We start from the raw sequence: 18472 nt of genomic DNA, 5'->3' as shown, positions 1-18472 counted from the left end.
AAGGGTCACAATGACCCGAGGTGCCTGCCTCGGGCTCGTCTGAGAAACTGCTTTCGCTAGACATAAGGGAGAACGGATTGAGAAGAAAGAAAAAAAGGAAAGACTCAGGGACTCACCAGAAAAAGACGAAACCGAGCTGGAAGACCCGAGCTGGAGACCTTAGACGCGAGCTCAAGGCGAAGAACACTTAGCAGCGAAAAGAAAATGGCCAGAATCCCGCTATTTATAGATGCGGGGCCCGGTAACCAACGGACCTCAAAGAAACCGGCTGCGGAACTCTCGATGCGAATTTGATTTAGCGCGCTTTTTGGCGTCCGCGCAGCATAAAGCATGTGACATTCGTGCATGAATTGCACGAGACATGGGGTTTTCCCCTCCGTGCAAACCGAATACCCAACCGGTCCAACCACTAAACCACCCAACATCGCGGTGTGAGTACTGAGCTAAATTTGCCCGACAAACCATGAACTCGTTGCACTGGGGCCCCGTCCCCAGCACGAGGAGTGGGGGGCAATTGATGGAGGACGATTTGGCCTGACCCCGTGGCCCAAGGACATGTGCACGTAACTTGGCTTGGTGAACAGCTCAGTCTGGCAGCATGATCTCGACTCGACGGGAATGACGCACCGAGTCGAGGACTGGCAACTCAGCAAGTCAAGCAACTCGCCGAGGACAAATACCTCGGTAACTTAGCCTCTCGCCTAGCTCGGAGAGCCCGGGCTCCCCCCCCAAGGATTGCGCTACATCAATAATGATTATTTAAGTTAAGTATTAAGTTATTTTTAGTATGGTTATATTATTAATTAATAATTGTATAAATAAAAATAATTTATATTAGTTACTTAAATAATAATAATAATAATAATTTTATTATTATTATTATTAGTTTTTGACAAATTAATTAGACTATTCTTTTGATTCTTTCAATTTGTTTATAAGTCTTGATTAACAAAACTCGTGCATCCCACGGAGCCTGAACGTGCATTCATTTCTTTTATATGTTGTTTGGTTTGAAGGAAAACCTCGTGCATCCCACAAACAGCTTGTTGTATGTGTGGACTGCGGAGGACCTGCAGAATACGCGCTAGGCACCATCCGCCCCTCCCGAGTCCTGACCCCTCAATCGAAAAAAGAGGAAAATAGTTAAAAGCTCAGTGGGCATCGTGGTGTGTCCATTTCCAAGCTCTTTTATTTTTCCAAATCTGAGTGGAAGGATAAGGTGGTGCACCACCCAACTGGCCAGTGACCACCTCCCACCTTCAGTAAAATTCAGACCCCAAGCTGTCATTTCACCTCTACCGGCCACACTAAAGCATTAAAAACTCCTCCCAAACAATTTCTTCAACCTTTACTTCTCTCCATCCAATCATCTTCCCGTACTGTGCCCACTTCTACTCTCCGGTCTCCTCTCCACCCGGAAAATAAAGAAAAAAACCATTAACAACGATAATACTGGCCGCGGGAAGCCATGACAAAACTCAGATAGAGTAGAGAGTGTCTCTTGCAACAAAATTCTCTTCTTGTTGTGGTTGTAATAATAGAAACACAGAGAGAGAGAGAGAGAGAGAATTTAGCTTTGTTATCTTGTTGTTTGAATTTTTTTGCTGATTAGGTGACCATGGCTTCTTCCACTTGTTTTTCTACTACACTGACCGGAAGGCGAAACGGGTTTAGTGAGATGATTGGATTCTCAGTTCGCCGTCCGATGGTTCTTAAGGACGGAAAGATTCAATTGAAGACGCAGAGACTGGAAGTTCGTTCGTCTTTGGACACGAATGTCTCTGATATGAGCATCAACGGTAATATTTTCTTGTTAAATTATGCACTCTTTTTGTTGTTTATGTTGCTTTTTTAGCTTCAATTAGTTTCAGTACATGTGCTTGGTAGTACTTCAGTGAGAATTTGAGGTTGGTTTAGATACTATGGCCATGCCATTTTGTAGTAATTTAGAGTGAGTTTAGCTGACTTCCGACCGAAATTTGCAAGTTGAAAAAGAGTATCAGACAGAATTTCTTTTTATGTGTCATCCCCAAAATTGATGTACAAAGAAGGGAAGAACTTTAGAGATTTCATGGCTCAACATATTTTAATATTGAGGGCTTTATCATAAAATTCACCCTGTTTCTGCAATTTTTAGTAGTATGATTTCTCATTCATTCTTTGGTTAAGCACTTAACCTAACAGTTTTTTTTTTTTTTTTTGGTATTTTGATTGGAACCTACCAGTACATATTGGGCCAGGTGAATAGGTTACCATACTGTTGTTTTTGGTTTGGATAGCTGAAGGTTCCCAAATCATTATGATATACGGTACCTTTTTTTAAAAATTTTCATACTTGAGATTGGAAAAAAAAGGACAATATTCTTGTTAATCAATTTTACTTTTATTACTAAAGTGAATTGTGTCCTTTCAGCTCCCAAAGGGTTGTTTCCACCGGAGCCTGAGCATTATAGGGGACCAAAGTTGAAAGTTGCTATCATTGGAGCTGGACTTGCGGGTATGTCAACTGCAGTGGAGCTTTTGGATCAAGGCCATGAGGTTCAGCTCAAGTTTGTTTAATTGTTTCTGAAGTTCTTCCATATTACCACATATATTTGCATTCATCTAACACAATTAATGTGTCATTTGGGCCTGTAAGGTTGTTTTACGTAATTCTTTTGAAAAAAAACGGATATTTTATCTGATTATGTTAGTTGATTCTATGGACTTTTCACAATTAGGGTTGTCAACAGATCTGATTGAATTGGATATACCTAGATTCAAATTCAATTCGTTAATATTTGAATTTGAATAAGATTTTATTTATCCAATTTAGATAGGACATGGACCAAATTTGGTTATTGAATACCATTAATATATTAAATTAAAAATAATCAGATTATTATATTGTTATTGATAGAATAAACTTAAAACGAATTCAAATATTGTATGACATGAACAAATTGACTTAAAAGTAACTTTTATGAGACTTGAACCTGACTCTTTAGTAAACATTCATGAATCAACATTGAAACCAACTTTACAAATAGATACATATTTATGTAGATATAAGTGTAAATATAAATGTTTAAACATTTTTGGATCACATTGGGGTAGACCCATTTGTAATTCAATTATAAACAGATCGAATTGGGATTGACATAATTAGATCAGATTTAAAATTGGATTCAGACAAAAGTGTACCATTTGCAATCCTGTTGACCATGGTTTTCACACAGCTTTTCATTGTTGTAAAGCAAACAGAACTGATTATTACCATGGGGCTCATTTTACTTGTTTTGCCCGTTGGATGAGATTTTTTTTTTTTTTTAATTTTAAGTAGCTTTTTTCATCAATTTGTTTTTCCTAGAACTTTACATGCTTTAAATCATTACCAAGTAGTTTATAGGCATTGTTGTTTTGATCTGCAGGTTGATATATATGAATCAAGGTCTTTCATTGGTGGCAAAGTGGGATCTTTTGTGGACAAGCACGGAAACCACATTGAGATGGGTCTACATGTTTTCTTTGGCTGCTATAATAACCTTTTCCGTTTGATGAAAAAGGTGAGAGCCTCTTAGCCTTAGTGATAATGACTTCTTTATTTATAAAAATATAATGAATCTTATTCCTGTGCTTCATTAAAAGGTGAATGAATTGTATAACATTTTGAAGTTTATCTACCCTGTGGAAAATTTTGATTTATAAAATTCATGAATTGTAATATTGTCAAAGAATCTATCTGGTTGTTTCTTGTTTATGATATTTATTTTGAAAAGGGTGAAGTATATTGTATTAAAATATAAAACAAAGTATGTAAGTGTGGTCCACTGTACAAAGAGCTTTTTGTTTATGACAGTTTTTAACTAGTATAGCAGATAAACTATCAGATATTCCTAAACCTGTTATTAACCACAGTCAAACATTTTATTTTGGTAGATAACTGAAAGAACTATATTGAACTAAATAAAATCATACTATCTACATCACTGGATAGTAGGAATAATACAAGGCTATCCTTGACTATAATAGAAATAAATTATATATTCCCTAAAAAAAAAAGAAATAAATTATATGCATAGAAACTTTACAAATTCAGCCGCAGCCCAGTTGTTGCCCACTCCAAGCTTTCTCTTCTTGCTCCTGCTTTTTCTAGAGCATCAACCAAGACATTTGCAGTCATTGGCACTCGAATGAGCTATTCATACTTCTGCCTAGAACTTGTGCCTGTCTTACCAAAGGCCTATAAGTCCAAGGTTTCAGCTCTAATCCAAGTTATGACTACTCTTTTTTTTTTTTTATGGGAAACGGTAACTTTCATTAATAATGGATAAAAGTTACATCTGCCACCATCCAAGGGCCGGATGGCGAACCCTTTGATACAAACTATCTAAAAAACAGGCCCAAAGCAACTCTTGCCTATTGACTCCTTGCTTTGAGAAGGAAAACAATCTTTTGAAACAAACAGATTGATTAAAAAGGTGCAAAAAGGTAATAGAGAACAGCAGAAAAGAGAAGCAAGAGGAGAGAAGGAGAAGAAGAAGATGGCGGCAAATAGGGTTTAGAGAAGGATTTTTCGAATGAAACCTCTCTTACCCTTAATCCCCTTTTCATTAAACATAATTTACAATATTTACAGAGAGGCCCTTAATTGGGTGATTAACTTAAGTAAACATATCATTAGAAAGACCCATTTTGAGGCCCATTAATAGTATAAAACATAAACAAATAGATAAATAAAACAGCCTATGGGCCATTCGGCCCATTCTCTCTACACTCCCCCTCAAGCTGAGCATAGATGTCAATCATGCCAAGCTTGCCAGTATCATGCTAAAGTTTGGCCTTGGAGATTCCCTTGGTAAGGATGTCAGATTACTGTTCTTCAGAAGTAGTAAACGGCAGACAAACTTCTCCAAAAGCCACTCTTTGTCAGATAAAATGTCTGTTAACTTCAATATGTTTGGTCCTATCATGTTGCACCGGATTGTGAGCAATGTTGGTAGCAGCCTGATTATCACAATATAACATTAATGGCTTATCATACTCAACACCCAGTTCCTCCATCAAGGATCGAAGCCAAAGTAACTTAGAAACTCCATGATCCATGGCTCTGTACTCGGCTTCAGCAGAAGATCTGGCAATAACTGATTGTTTCTTGCTTCTCTGAGAAACAATATTACCTGCCACCATGCTACATTACCCGGAAGTTGACCTCCTATCATCAATGTTTCCTACCCAGTCAGCATAAGCCTCCAGTTTCATATGACCATGCTTAGCAAATAGAATTCCCTTCCCAGGAGTACTCTTTAAATAACACAAAATTCATTCTGCTGCTGCCATATGAGTGTCCCTGGGAGCATGCATGAGCTGACTAATGCAACTGACAGCATATGCAACATCCGGCCAAGTCATGCAAAGATAAAGCAATTTCCTTAGTAACCTCTGGAAGACTCCCTTATCCTTCAACAGTTCTCCATCTAAGGCAGAAAGTTTGTGACTCGTATCAATAAGTGTAGCTATTGGTCTTGCACCCATCTTGCCTGTTTCAATGAGCAAGTCAAGCACATACTTTCGTTGAGAGATAAAGATCCCATCCTTAGACTGAGTCACTTCTATGCCAAGAAAGTATCTCAATTCCCCCAGATCTTTGATCTCAAACTCTATATGAAGGTATAACAGAGGGGGATAAATGACAGAGCGATGGAAGTAACTGTGATTGTGAATCAGGCTCAGGAAGTTCCTTGCAAAAATCTATTCTGGGAGTGAATTGTGAAGTCCAGACCCTTGTTGAATCTACCTCAAACTCATTTCCAGGTTTTGGTACTAACTCCAGCTCTGGTCTTGCTGTTTGTACTCCAGGTTCCAAAGTTGCTTCCTTGCCGTTTGCCCATGATGAAATTGAGACACAAGAGAAAGAGAAGAGAGGGGAGAAAGTGTGGAGCATGATAGTGGAAGAGCTTAATGTATTGACAAGGGAAGCCCTAGAGAAAAAAAAGGAAAATGAGAGAGCGGACAAAGGATATAAAATTACTGGAGAAGAGGTGGAATATAGAAAGAGTGAGGGGACAGAAGAGAAGGAATCAAAGGAGTTTGAAAGGGAAGAAGCAAAAGAAGAGTCGTTGGTTGAATTTGTGGGAAAATTGGGTTGTAAAATAAAAAATTCGAATGAGCTGAAAACATACTTGAAGAATAGAAAAGAAGAAGGGAAGGTGAGAAAAAGAAAGATGAGTGAAGTTGAAAGGCTGAAGCTAGATGTGGAAGGGGATAAAAAAGTCAGTGAAAGAAAGGGAAGGGGAAGGAAAGGAGGAAGATAGGAAGAAAGGAGATTAGGGACAGATAAAGAAGGCAATATGAAGATTGTGAGTTGGAATGTGAGAGGTTTGGGGAATGCAAGAAAGAGGGTGTTAATAAAGGAGTTGCTAAGAAAAGAAAATCCAGATATACTCCTAATTCAGGAATCTAATCTCATGACATTTAATAGTAGATGGGCCAGAAGTGTTTGGAGAGCAAATGGTATCAATTGGGCAATGAGCCCCTCGTGGGGATCTTCTGGAGTAATAGTGACCTTGTGGAAAATGAAGTTGTTGAAGAATTGGTTGGAAAATTTTCAGTTTCTGTCAAATTCAAACAGGTGGGTGATGGTTTTGAATGGGTGTTAACTAATGTATATGGCCCCAATGGATATAGGCAGAGGAATGAGTTGTGGGAAGAACTAGGAGATATAAGAGGATTATGGGAAGGTCCTTGGTGCTTAGGAGGGGATTTTAATGTAATTAGATTCACTGAGGAGTGTAACAAGGTGCGACAAAGAAATACTACAAGTATGAGGAAATTCAATGAATTTATTAATATGTTTGAGCTCAAAGAACTGAATTTGTCACATAATCATTTTACATGGTCCAATCTCCAAGCTGATCCAATCTATTTGAAATTAGACAAATTTCTTTTTATTACTGATTGGGAAGAACATTGGGGATATTTGATGTCAAGGATATTGCCTAAAGTCACCTCTGATCATTGGCCAGTCTTGATTAGTAATGTGGAGCCTAGGAATAGAGGACCAATCCCATTTAGATTTGAGAATATGTGGCTATCCCATCCAGGCTTTAAGGAGAAAGTGAAAGAATGGTGGGTAACAAGTAATCCAAGGGCCAATTGGGAGGGTATGAAATTTCAATGGAAGCTGAAAGAATTGAAAAACAAAATCAAAGAATGGAATATTCTTCAATTTGGGAGGCTTGAGGAAAGAAAACAACAGTTGATGAATCTGATTGAGGAGTTAGATGCAAAAGAAGAACAAGGTTTGTTTGGGGAAAGGGACAAGGAGCTTAGGTGGGAGTTGAGGAAAAACTTGGAGGATGTCCTCTTTAAAGAAGAAATTAGTTGGAAACAATTACTAGACACAAGTGGGTAAAGGAGGGTGATAGAAACACCAAATTTTTTCATGCTATAGCCACTGGCAAGAGGAAGAAGAACTTGATCTCTAAGCTAGTGATTAATGATGCAATACTAACTCAGCAGGAGGAGATTGAAGAGGCCTTTGTGGACCACTTCAAATCAATCTTTAGAAGGCCTTTGTCTAGCAGATTATAGATTGAGGGTTTGGAGTGGCCAAGACTTCCAGAAGAATCAAGGGTGTGGTTGGAGAGAAGCTTTGAATTGGAAGAAATAAGGGTAGCCATATTTTCAATGAATAGATTTAAAGCACCTGGTCTTGATGGCTTTTTATCAAGACTGCTGGGAGGTACTAAAGGAGTGTTTCTACTGTAGCTATAGTAGTCCGAACCAGTAAGGAGAAGAAGAAAGAGAAGGAGAAGAAGAAGAAGAAGAAGAAGAGAAGAAGAAGAAGAGAAGAAGAAGAAGATGAAAGAACTGTCAAACCTGATAGCTAAACCCTATCAGTCGACCTCTTAATAGTGATTAGGCTTCTAATTAAATGTACAAGGACTAAACTACCCCTACTTAAGTATGGGACAGAGAACCTCTAATAAGACTGCCACATAAGCTCATAACTTAACCAAGGTGAGTTGACTAATCTACCCTTATTCGGCTAAATCTAACACTCCCCCTCAAGCTGGAGAATATATGTCATATAATCCTAGCTTGTTACATATATAGTTCACTCTCCCTGAGCTTAAGGCTTTTGTAAATAAATCTGCCCACTGATCACCTGAGCTTACATGTTCTGTGCTTATCTCTCCAGTAAGAACCTTCTCCCTCACAAAGTGGCAATCAATCTCTATGTGCTTTGTTCTCTCATGAAAAACAGGGTTGGATGAGATATGGAGCGCAGCTTGATTGTCATAGTACAACTTCATAGGTTTATCCATGTGGAACCCGATTTCTTGTAGGAGATTCCTTAACCACACTAATTCACATGTAGTGTGTGCCGTGGCTCTGTACTCGGCTTCAACATTGCTTCTAGCCACAACCGTCTGCTTTTTACTCTTCCACGTCACAAGATTTCCTCCAAGAAATGTGCAGTAACCTGTAGTAGATCTTCTATCAGACACAGAGCCCGCCCAATCTGCATCCGTGTACCCAACTACTTCAAGTTTTCCTCCTGGTTTATACAATAGCCCACGGCCCGGAGCTCCCTTCAAATATCTTACAATTCTAAGAACTGCATCCCAGTGAGATATATGAGGGTTCTGCATAAATTGGCTCACCACACTGACTGCAAAGGAGATGTCTGGTCTCGTGATAGTCAAATAGTTCAGCTTCCCCACTAGTCGTCTATACCTTACAGGATCATCAAATATTTCCCCTGTATCACTGCTCAACTTAACATTTGGTTCCATAGGAGTCTCAGCCGGTTTTGCACCTAACAGTCCTGTTTCGTCCAACAAATCGAGAACATATTTTCTTTGGCACAGGTTTACACCTTGTCTTGATCTAGCAACTTCTATACCCAAGAAATACTTCAATGTCCCAAGGTCTTTTGTTTGAAACTGATTTTGCAGAAAGACCTTGAGTTTGTCGATCCCCAATTTGTCACTGCCAGTTATGACAATATCATCCACATAGACCACTAATAAAATCTTTCCAGCTTCTGAGTCATAGCTGAACACTGAGTGATCAACCTGGCATTGTTTCATTCCAAAATTCTTCACCACTTCACTAAACTTCCTGAACCAAGCACGAGGCGATTGTTTCAACCCATAAATTACCTTTTTCAGTTTGCACACCTTACCAGCCTCCCCCTGAGCAACAAACCCAGGTGGTTGCTCCATATATACCTCATCTATAAGGTCACCATGAAGGAAGGCATTTTTTATGTCAAGTTGAAATAAGGGCCAATCATACATAACTGCCAGGGAAATTAACACACGGACAGAGCTAATCTTAGCCACTGGAGAGAAGGTCTCCATATAGTCCACTCCATACAACTGTGAATACCCTTTAGCAACAAGTTTGGCTTTCAGACGCTCCACACTACCATCTGGAAAGTATTTAACAGTATACACCCATTTACAACCCACAACATGCTTACCAGGAGGAAGAGTAGTGAGCTCCCACGTGTGAGTATGCTGAAGAGCAGAGAGTTCCTCCTCCATTGCCTGCCTCCACCCAGGTGAACTAAGAGCCTCTTGGACATTGTTAGGTATGGAAATAGATGACAATAGTGAAACAAATTGGCGATGTGAGGCGGAAAGGTGAGATACTGAAACAAAATTGGAAATGGGATGGAGAGTAGAACTACGTTTACCTTTCCGTAAGGCAATGGGTAGGTCAAGTCCTGAAGGTTCAGCAACGACAGGATCCGCGGACAAGGTAGAAGCTGGAGGAGGGGCTGGTGTCGTTCGACGTGTATGCACTTGCCGAATTGGTGGTCGTTCAGTAGGGATCTGCACTGGATGAGGTGACGAGTCAACTCCAATAGGAACACCCGGAACGGGATCACTGACCGGAAGAGGAAGAGGAAGTAAAGGTGGAGACAAAGATGCTTCAGTTCCTGAGAAGAAGGGAACAGACTCAAAAAAGGTGACATCAGGACAAACATAGCACTTCCGAGTAATGGGATTGTAACACTTGTACCCTTTTTAAGTCCGAGAGTAGCCAAGAAAGACACACTTAATGGAGCGTGCATCTAACTTGTCTATTCCAGGACTCAGATTGTGAACAAAGCACACACAACCAAAGATACGAGGTGTTAATGGAAAGGGTGACAAGGTGGGGAACAAGATAGAGAAGGGAGACCGACCATGAAGAATAAAGGAGGGCATCCGATTAATGAGGAAACACGTAGTAAGTATAGCATCACTCCAAAACCGTTTAGGAACACTCATATGATGAAGAATAGACCGAGCTGTTTCAAGGAGATGACGGTTCTTCCGTTCAGCCACCCCATTTTGTTGAGGAGTGGATGCACAAGAAGTTTGATGAATGATGCCATGCTGTTCTAAATACTGTTGAAAGGAAGTTAGAAAATATTTACGACCATTATCTGAACGAAGAACTTTGATTGGAACACCAAATTGTGTACGTATTTCAGCATTGAATTTTTGAAGAATGGAAAATAATTCGCTCCTTTCTTTCATTAAATAAATCCATGTCATTCTTGAACAATCATTAATAAAAGTGACAAAATACTTGTAACCATTATAAGACTCTATTTTGATCGGGCCCCAAACATCTGAATGAACCAAAGCAAAAGGACTCAACATACGACTTTCAACTCTAGGACTGAAGGAAACACGACGATGTTTCCCAAACTGACACGACTCACACTGTAACACTGACAAATGACTCAAAGACGGAACTAGTATCTTGAGTGCCTTGAGAGAAGGATGTCCCAGTCGACAATGCCACTGTAGAGGAGTGAGTGAAGTCTGAAGTGCAACTGACGATCCACCACCGTCAAGGTAATACAATCCACCAGCTTCATGCCCCTCACCAATCTTCTTCCCCGTCCTGAGATCCTGAAAAACACAAGAGGAAGGGAAAAAAGTAACAGAGCAGTTAAGAGTCTTGGTTAATTTACTAATAGACATAAGATTGAATGGAAACTTAGGGACATATAGAACAGATGATAAAGAAAGAGAAGCCATGTCAACATTGCCAACACCACAAATGGGAGAGGAGGAACCATTGGCAGGGGTAACAGTTTGAGATGTGGAAGTTTCAGAGAGAGAAGAGAACACACCTGGAGTCCCAGTCATGTGATCAGAGGCTCCAGAGTCAATAATCCAATGAGAGGTTTTAGATGACAGGCAAGCTATACCTGAGTGGGCAAGAGTAGCAGTAGTGTGCTGTGAAGTGGACTGAAGGAACCGCTCATACTCATCACGCGGTACACTCACCATCTCCCTTCCGGAAACAGATGTAGATGTGGAAGGAGTTAGGTCTGCCTGTTGATTATCATTGACATCAACCCCACCAGCAACAGCATGATTGGCCCATTTAGAGGGAGGGCGGCCATGAAGATCATAACAGAAATTTACGGAATGTCCTTCCCTGCCACAGTGGGTACACTTCCTTGTAGAGCTGCCTTTTTCTTTGCCACGGCCTCCCCCTGAGTCACGACCACCACCACGGCCAAATATGGAACCACCACGACCTCCTCGGGAGGCATGTCCTCCCCCTTTCGTACCACGTCCACCTCCTCTGGCTGTCACAATAGCTGATCTATCAGACTGTGTGGGATTCTCTGTCTGTCCCAAAGAAATCCTACAAAGCCGAGCAAACACTTCCTCAAGTGTAGGAAGGGTAGAGCCCCCCAATATTTGGGCCCTAACTGGTTCATACTCTGATTTCAACCCCACTAAGAACCTTGTGACATCTAGTTGTTTCCTCTGTTGTTGCTGAACCTTAACATCTGGAGTGAGAGGATGATAGACATTGAGTTCATTTCTGAGGTTCTTCATACTGGCATAGTACTCTTCTAGGGTTTTATTTCCTTGTTGCAGACCAAAGTACTCCTGATAGAGCTGATATACCCTTGTAGTATTATCTTGCCCAGAATACAGCTTCTTGGCATGTTCCCATATGTCCTTAGCTGTATCTAAGAACATGAAGTTGGCACTTATTTTGGGTTCCATACTGTTTCATAGCCATGTCATGATTTGAGCATCCTCATGTTCCCAATCATCAAACCCTGGAGAGTCAGCCGGTGGTTTATCTTCTTTCACATGCTTCACTTTTCTCTTTGCCTTGAGAAAAACTTCCACCGACTTGGCCCATGGAACATAGTTCTCACCATTCAGTTTAATTGAGGTCATCTGTACACCTAGATAGTCAGAGGAAACCACCACACTAGGTTTCTGATTACTACAGGCATCTCCCATTGCTGCCATGATACTCTTTCAATGCTGCCTCTAATCTGAATTCCCAATCACCAACTAAGTGCTGCTGTCAAGAGTTTGATGTTCCAGAACCTACAACAGTCCCTAAACACAATGATAGACACACACACCTTTGTTCTTATCCACACCACTACTGATTTCACAAAAAAAAACACATACACCGACATTAATTCAGCACTTACTAACCACATGCAAGCTCTCTTACAACTACTCAACAGTGTTTGTGCATCACAAGCACCACCACACAGCCATAGCTGTCACACACAAAACATACCTGCTTTAACGCTTTTAAGAGGGCACCACAAGACCAACAAAAACTCAACTAGTACCATTGCATTACACCTTGCACCCTTCGGCCACCTACAGTAGCAGCCCTTACACCATTTGGTCACTGTAAGCACAGCCTGTTCTTAGAATTTTTCCAAGAACCAGGGCAACAACCAATCTAGTTCTCTAGGTTCTGATCAGTCCTCTCAAGTTCTTGAAGATTTTCAACCCAGAAATACCAACAGCACACAGAGGAGAGATAACCAACCTTCGTTTGAGAGCTTCAGCCAACCATTCACTGCTGAAGTTGTTTTCTTAGGAAAGGAGGTTCTGTGCACCAGAAAAAAAAGAAGAGCTGTGATGTTTCAGGCCTGGGACAAACCACTTTTCTCCATTGACAGCCCAGAGAAGAAAAGGAGAGAACTGAAGCACGAACTGAAGTTGTCACGAACTGAAACAGGTCACGAACTGAAGTTGTCACGCTCTGATACCATGTTTCTACTGTAGCTACAGTAGTCCGAACCAGTAAGGAGAAGAAGAAAGAGAAGGAAAAGAAGAAGAAGAAGAAGAAGATGAAAGAACTGTCAAACCTGATAGCTAAACCCTATCAGTCCACCTCTTAATAGTGATTAGGCTTCTAATTAAATGTACAAGGACTAAACTGCCCCTACTTAAGTATGGGACAAAGAACCTCTAATAAGACTGCCACATAAGCTCATAACTTAACCAAGGTGAGTTGACTAATCTACCCTTATTCGGCTAACTCTAACAGGATATTCAAAAAGTCTTTTCTGAATTCTTTGAAAGAGGGGTGATTAATCCAGGTCTAAATTGCACCTTGGCTCTGATTCCAAAAAAGGGTGATGCTTGTCACCCCAAAGAGTTCAGACCCATTAGTTTGGTACACAACCTCTATAAAATCATTGCTAAGGTGCTATCTCGGAGGATTAGAGAGGTGCTACCCTTAATAATTTCCCCAAATCAGGGTGCCTTTGTGAAGAATAGACAAATCGTGGATCAAATCCTAATTGCAAACGAGAGTGTGGAAGATTTCAAAAGAAGTGGGAAGAAAGGGTTAGTGTGCAAATTGGATCTCGAAAAGGCTTATGACTTGGTGGATTGGTCATTTCTATTGGAAGTCTTAGAGTCTTTTGGATTTGGGCAGAAGTGGTGCAAGTGGGTAAAAGGATGTATTAGGACTTGCCACTATTCCATTTTAGTGAATGGTAGGGTGGTGGACCATTTCCAGGCTACCGGGGGCATCGGACAAGGAGACCCCCTTTCTCCTTTCCTTTTTATCCTAATTGCTGAAGTCCAAGGAAAACTCATTGAGAGGCCAGACTCTAGAAACCTGGTGAAAGGCTAGAGGGTAGGGAGGAATAGGGTTCCAGTAACACATCTACAGATGACACAATTCTTTTTTGTGGTGGGGATGAGGTAAGTTGGGTGAGTAATCTAAAGCAAGTGATCAATATATTTGAACAGGTGACTAATCTTAAAGTGAATTTAGACAAGAGCTGTGTGATTGGCATTAATTTGAGTGAAAGTGAGGTGAAGGATAGAGCCCGAATTTTGGGTTGTGAGATTGCCATTTCTAGAACTCGGTGATTGAGAGATTCACTAAGAGGTTAGCATCTTGGAAGAAAAATTACCTATCCATGGGAGGTAGAATAACTATGATTAAGTCCACATTGACAAATCTGCTTGTGTACTTTTTGTCGGTGTTTAATGTGGGATTTTGGAGAAGTTAATGAGAGACTTCTAATGGGAACCAGGAGAGGAGAAAAAGGATCATAGGGTCAGGTGGGATATAGTTACTAAAACCAAAAGTGATGGTGGACTTGCTTTAGGCAATTTGCAAAAAGAGAATGAAGCTCTGCTGGGGAAATGGCTTTGGAGATTGACTTTGGAAAGGGATAATTTATGGGCTCAAGTTAAGTATTATTCATGGGCAATTCATGCCATACTTCCCTCTTTTCTTCCTCTAATCATTTATGATATGTGCTCCGGTAACCGCGTGAAATTTTGGGATCACGTTTGGGTGGCAAGCACTCCGCTAAAAGAGCTCTTCCCTTCCTTGTATTCTTTATCACGTTTTAAAAATTAGCCAGCCTCCACCTTTTTAACCACCTCTAATTCAACCATTGATTGGAATTTGGGTTATAGAAGGGTCCTTAGAGACCCGGAATTGAACCTCATTGCTGACTTGCTAAAAATTCTTGAGGGGGTGGCTATTGACCCCCTTAGGGGGGATAGTAGGATTTGGGCTCCTCCTTCGGGTGTCTTCTCATGCTCTTCTTTCTTCAAAGAACTGGCTCATTCCCTACCTGTCTTTGGAATCCCTTTTCCAGTTTTGGAAGTCTGGGGTTGACCAATTCCTCCCAGAATTAGTGCATTTTGTTGGGAAGTTTTCCTTGAAAAGTGTAACATTTGCGACTTACATCAAAGAAAGAGGCCTAATTGGTGTTTATCCCCACACTGGTGCATCCCTTGTAAGAAGAATGGTGAGACTTGTTATCACTTCTTGGTTTCTTGCCCATTTGTTTTAGAAATCTGGTGTTGGCAGTAGCAAAGGAAATCCAGGTTTGTCAGGTATAGGGGGAGCTTCCAGGGATGATGAAGGTTGAATTATCATATTGTATTTTGGTTCTATTGGATGGGGGGACTCTCTTAGAGCTGAAATATTGGCTGTTTTGGAAGGGTTAAAAAGAGCTCAAGAGTTAAACAGCAGAAAATTGATAGTGGAAGGTGATTCTAAGTCGCCCATAAATTGGTTAATGAAGGATACTTCTAGTCTGTGGAATTTTCTAAATGAAAAAAAGAAAGTTAGACATCTCATACAAAATATGGAAGTCAAGTTTCAATGGACTAAGAGGTGCACCAATTCTTTGGTAGATTCATTGGCCAAACAAGGGGTGGGAAGAGTTAATTTTTTTGGGCAACATTGTAATTTGAAATGCTTTCTTGGGAGGGTTATGAGTTTTTACCCCTCTTTTTGTATCTTTTTTTATTAATATCTATTAATAAAAGTCTTTGTTATCTATCCAAAAAAAATGAAGGAAAGATTTAAGGTCATTAATCCCTGTTACATCAGTACCAGTCACTACTATATCCTCAATATAGACAATAAGATATACCGCCAAAAAGCCTATTCTCTTCACAAAGAGGGTATGATCAGACTGAGTCTGTATATAGCCAAACTTAACAAGAGCAGCCCTAAACCTTTCAAACCATGCCTTAGGTGACTGTTTAAGTCCATAAAGAGACTTCTTCAACTTGTACACCTTTCCCTCCATATCTATGTCATATATCCTCAGTGAAAGAGACATATAGACCTCCTCATGTAGTTCTCCATTTAGGAATGCATTTTTCACATCTAGCTGATAAAGTGGCTAATCTAAATGAGCAGCCAGATAGTCAATCCCATATGTTTGTGTATAACCTTTTGCAGCCAGCCTAACTTTGTACCTTTCAATGGTGTCATCAGCATGGTATTGGTGTAAACCCACTTACAACTCACTGACTCCTTCCCTTCAGGCAAATTAACCACTTCCCATGTGTCATTCTTATGTAGGGCATCAATTTCAGTTATCATAGCATCCCTCCATTTTGGAACAATAAGAGCTTCTGAACTGACCTGGTTATAGGGTTAGAAGCCACAAAAGAAAGATAGGCATAATATGAAGGAGAAAGCAAACCATAAGAAAGTTGTTTGGAAATGCAATGTGCAATACACTTCCTTTTACCTTTCCTGATAGCAATTGGGACATCAAGATCTGGGAAGGGGGGCTCCAAAGGGACTGTATCAGTACTTGTTTTCTCTTCGGTAACTAGAAGTGCAGGAGGCTCATGTGATGTAGAGGAAACAATCTGCCCACTTCTAGTTCTTTGCCGCTGGTACAACCTGCGATTAAAGAGAGGACGAGGAAGTAATGGAGGAGGAATAGGAATATTGGAAGGAACATGAGATGATTGTTCCTCCCTTGACTCATTGCGAATAGAAGAAGGCTCAATAGGGATAGGAAGGGGGAGAGCAAACAACTGTGACAAATTCTCCCCCTTTGAACAATGCTTCCCCAAAGAAGAATCATTGAAAGGAGTGGACTCATCAAAGGTGACATCCATTGAAACATAACGAGTTCTAGATTGTGGATCAAAACAAATGAAGGGATGAGAGATCCATCATATGGATGGCCGAACCCTACAGGTAAGTTGGGCGAAATTTCAAAAATTTCTCTCTCCCATGTTGGAATCACATTTTATATTTTAGAAAAATGCATTTTCAATGATCAATCTTGAACCTAAATCGGACCAGATCTGAAACCAAAAGATAGGAGAGGGAAATACCTGATACAGAGTAGTAGCAACTCCCAATGAAGGTGTTCATGCCCAAGGAGATCACCAGAGACTGCTCCCACTGAAGATGACACAGCGTAGGGTGAAGCAGAATCAGCAAGGTGGTTCTTCAACAAGAACCTGATTCTTCACTAAGAATTTGATGGAGGGCGAGTGAGCACAACTTCAGATCAGTTTTTCAATCAAGAACCTTTCTTGATCGCTCCTACAGGTGGAGATCAAATTGGCAATGGCAGCAATAACTGGAGAAGGCAAGAGCAGAAGATGGCGTCAGTCCAGCTGCAGTTGTCTTCTCTCTTGAATTAGTAATCTGATTGGTGAATTGGGGTTCGCCCTCCTCCTCTATTTATAGCCTTAAAGAGAGGTTCTCCTAATCCCATTATGAGTTTTCTAATCCAAATCTTGTATTTGGATCTGGACTCTCTTTAAGAGATAAGGATAATCCCTTATGTTATTTGTAGATAAAGATCAGCCCTCCTAATCTAATTAGGAGTTTCCTGATCCAAATCTCTATTTGGATCTGGACTCTCTGAGTGGATAGGGACAATCCCTTATCCTATCTGCTGATCTAAATCCCAAAACCGCCCCTCTTTAATTAATCATATTAAACCTGTTCGAATTGGGGTTTAGGCTCATTAAGTCCATGTGCTCACTTATCCTCCAAACTGCTGCCTAGTTGGGTATCCTTGTATGGCGTGGGACCCAAACATTGATCTACACATCAGCTACATGGGTTCAGCCCAGCCTTTGTTACAAGGCCTGGCCGAATTCACTGTAAGAGACAGTGAACCCCTGAGTCCATCACCATGGACTCTTAATGGGCCCAACATTTACACTAATTGGTCCTTGGGTCAAGCCACCTTATAAAAACCCTAGGATTGTGGGTAGATGCAAGATTAGCCCATCAGGCATTACTCTCAATGGTCTTACACTTAACCTCTCAGCCCATAATGATCAAACACTGCCCGACAAGAGAGGACCTCTTCCTTGGCTGCAAGGAACAGTGCTACACTCTCTACTCACATGGATCCCGGGAATTAAAACCTTTTGCAAACATTTTGAAACCATAATATATATATATATATATATATATATATATATATATATATATATATATGTATATCTCTATATAAATATATTTTGCAAAACAAATTTCAACGGTTGAAATCGGCTGTCGACAGCTTTGGTTTCCATCAGAGAGAGTGCTTCCCTGATTATTCACTTTGTCCGACAAAGGGGTTGATCCTGTCACTATGATCACTCACTCAGATGAATTCTCAGACCATCCCAACATACCCAGGTTTTGACCCCCTCTAAGGATCTCACTGATTGGCATATCAAAGACAACCCAATCCTACACCTAGTGTAGTATCATAATCGAGTCTAGGGGTCAGGTGCAACATTCCAGTTTTGCCCATCTATCTCCAAGGTCCAGGGCAATACTGGAATTCTGGTCCGGTTCAAGGTTTCGAAAAAACCCACACTGCATGTACCTCAGATCTCACCCTAGCAGTTGAGACAAGTTACCCCAACCAACTTGGCGGCACATCAGTGTTAGCCTTGGC

The 18472-nt window shown here is 40.6% G+C and overlaps 1 protein-coding gene across 3 annotated transcripts in view; it reads left to right on the top strand.

Moving 5' to 3' along the window:
- The first annotated feature begins 1121 nt into the window (after window positions 1-1121).
- Window positions 1122-18472, top strand: part of ZDS (zeta-carotene desaturase) — a 63669-nt gene continuing 46318 nt past the window's right edge. For 2 of the 3 annotated variants that reach the window (XM_088895204.1, XM_088895205.1), the window contains exons 1-4: window positions 1357-1799; window positions 2226-2240; window positions 2414-2538; window positions 3411-3545. In XM_088895204.1, coding sequence (XP_088751330.1) covers window positions 1619-1799; window positions 2226-2240; window positions 2414-2538; window positions 3411-3545 — 456 coding nt within the window. In that variant the 5' untranslated portion in view covers window positions 1357-1618. Of the gene's footprint in view, window positions 1800-2225; window positions 2241-2413; window positions 2539-3410; window positions 3546-18472 lie in introns of all 3 variants that reach the window. The other variant, XM_010257720.3, reaches the window with a different exon arrangement.

Source organism: Nelumbo nucifera, chromosome 1, assembly GCF_055504915.1.
Source record: "Nelumbo nucifera cultivar China Antique chromosome 1, China Antique-T2T, whole genome shotgun sequence".
In the NCBI taxonomy this organism is placed as follows: Eukaryota; Viridiplantae; Streptophyta; class Magnoliopsida; order Proteales; family Nelumbonaceae; genus Nelumbo; species Nelumbo nucifera.
This window is presented reverse-complemented; position numbering and strand designations above follow the sequence as displayed.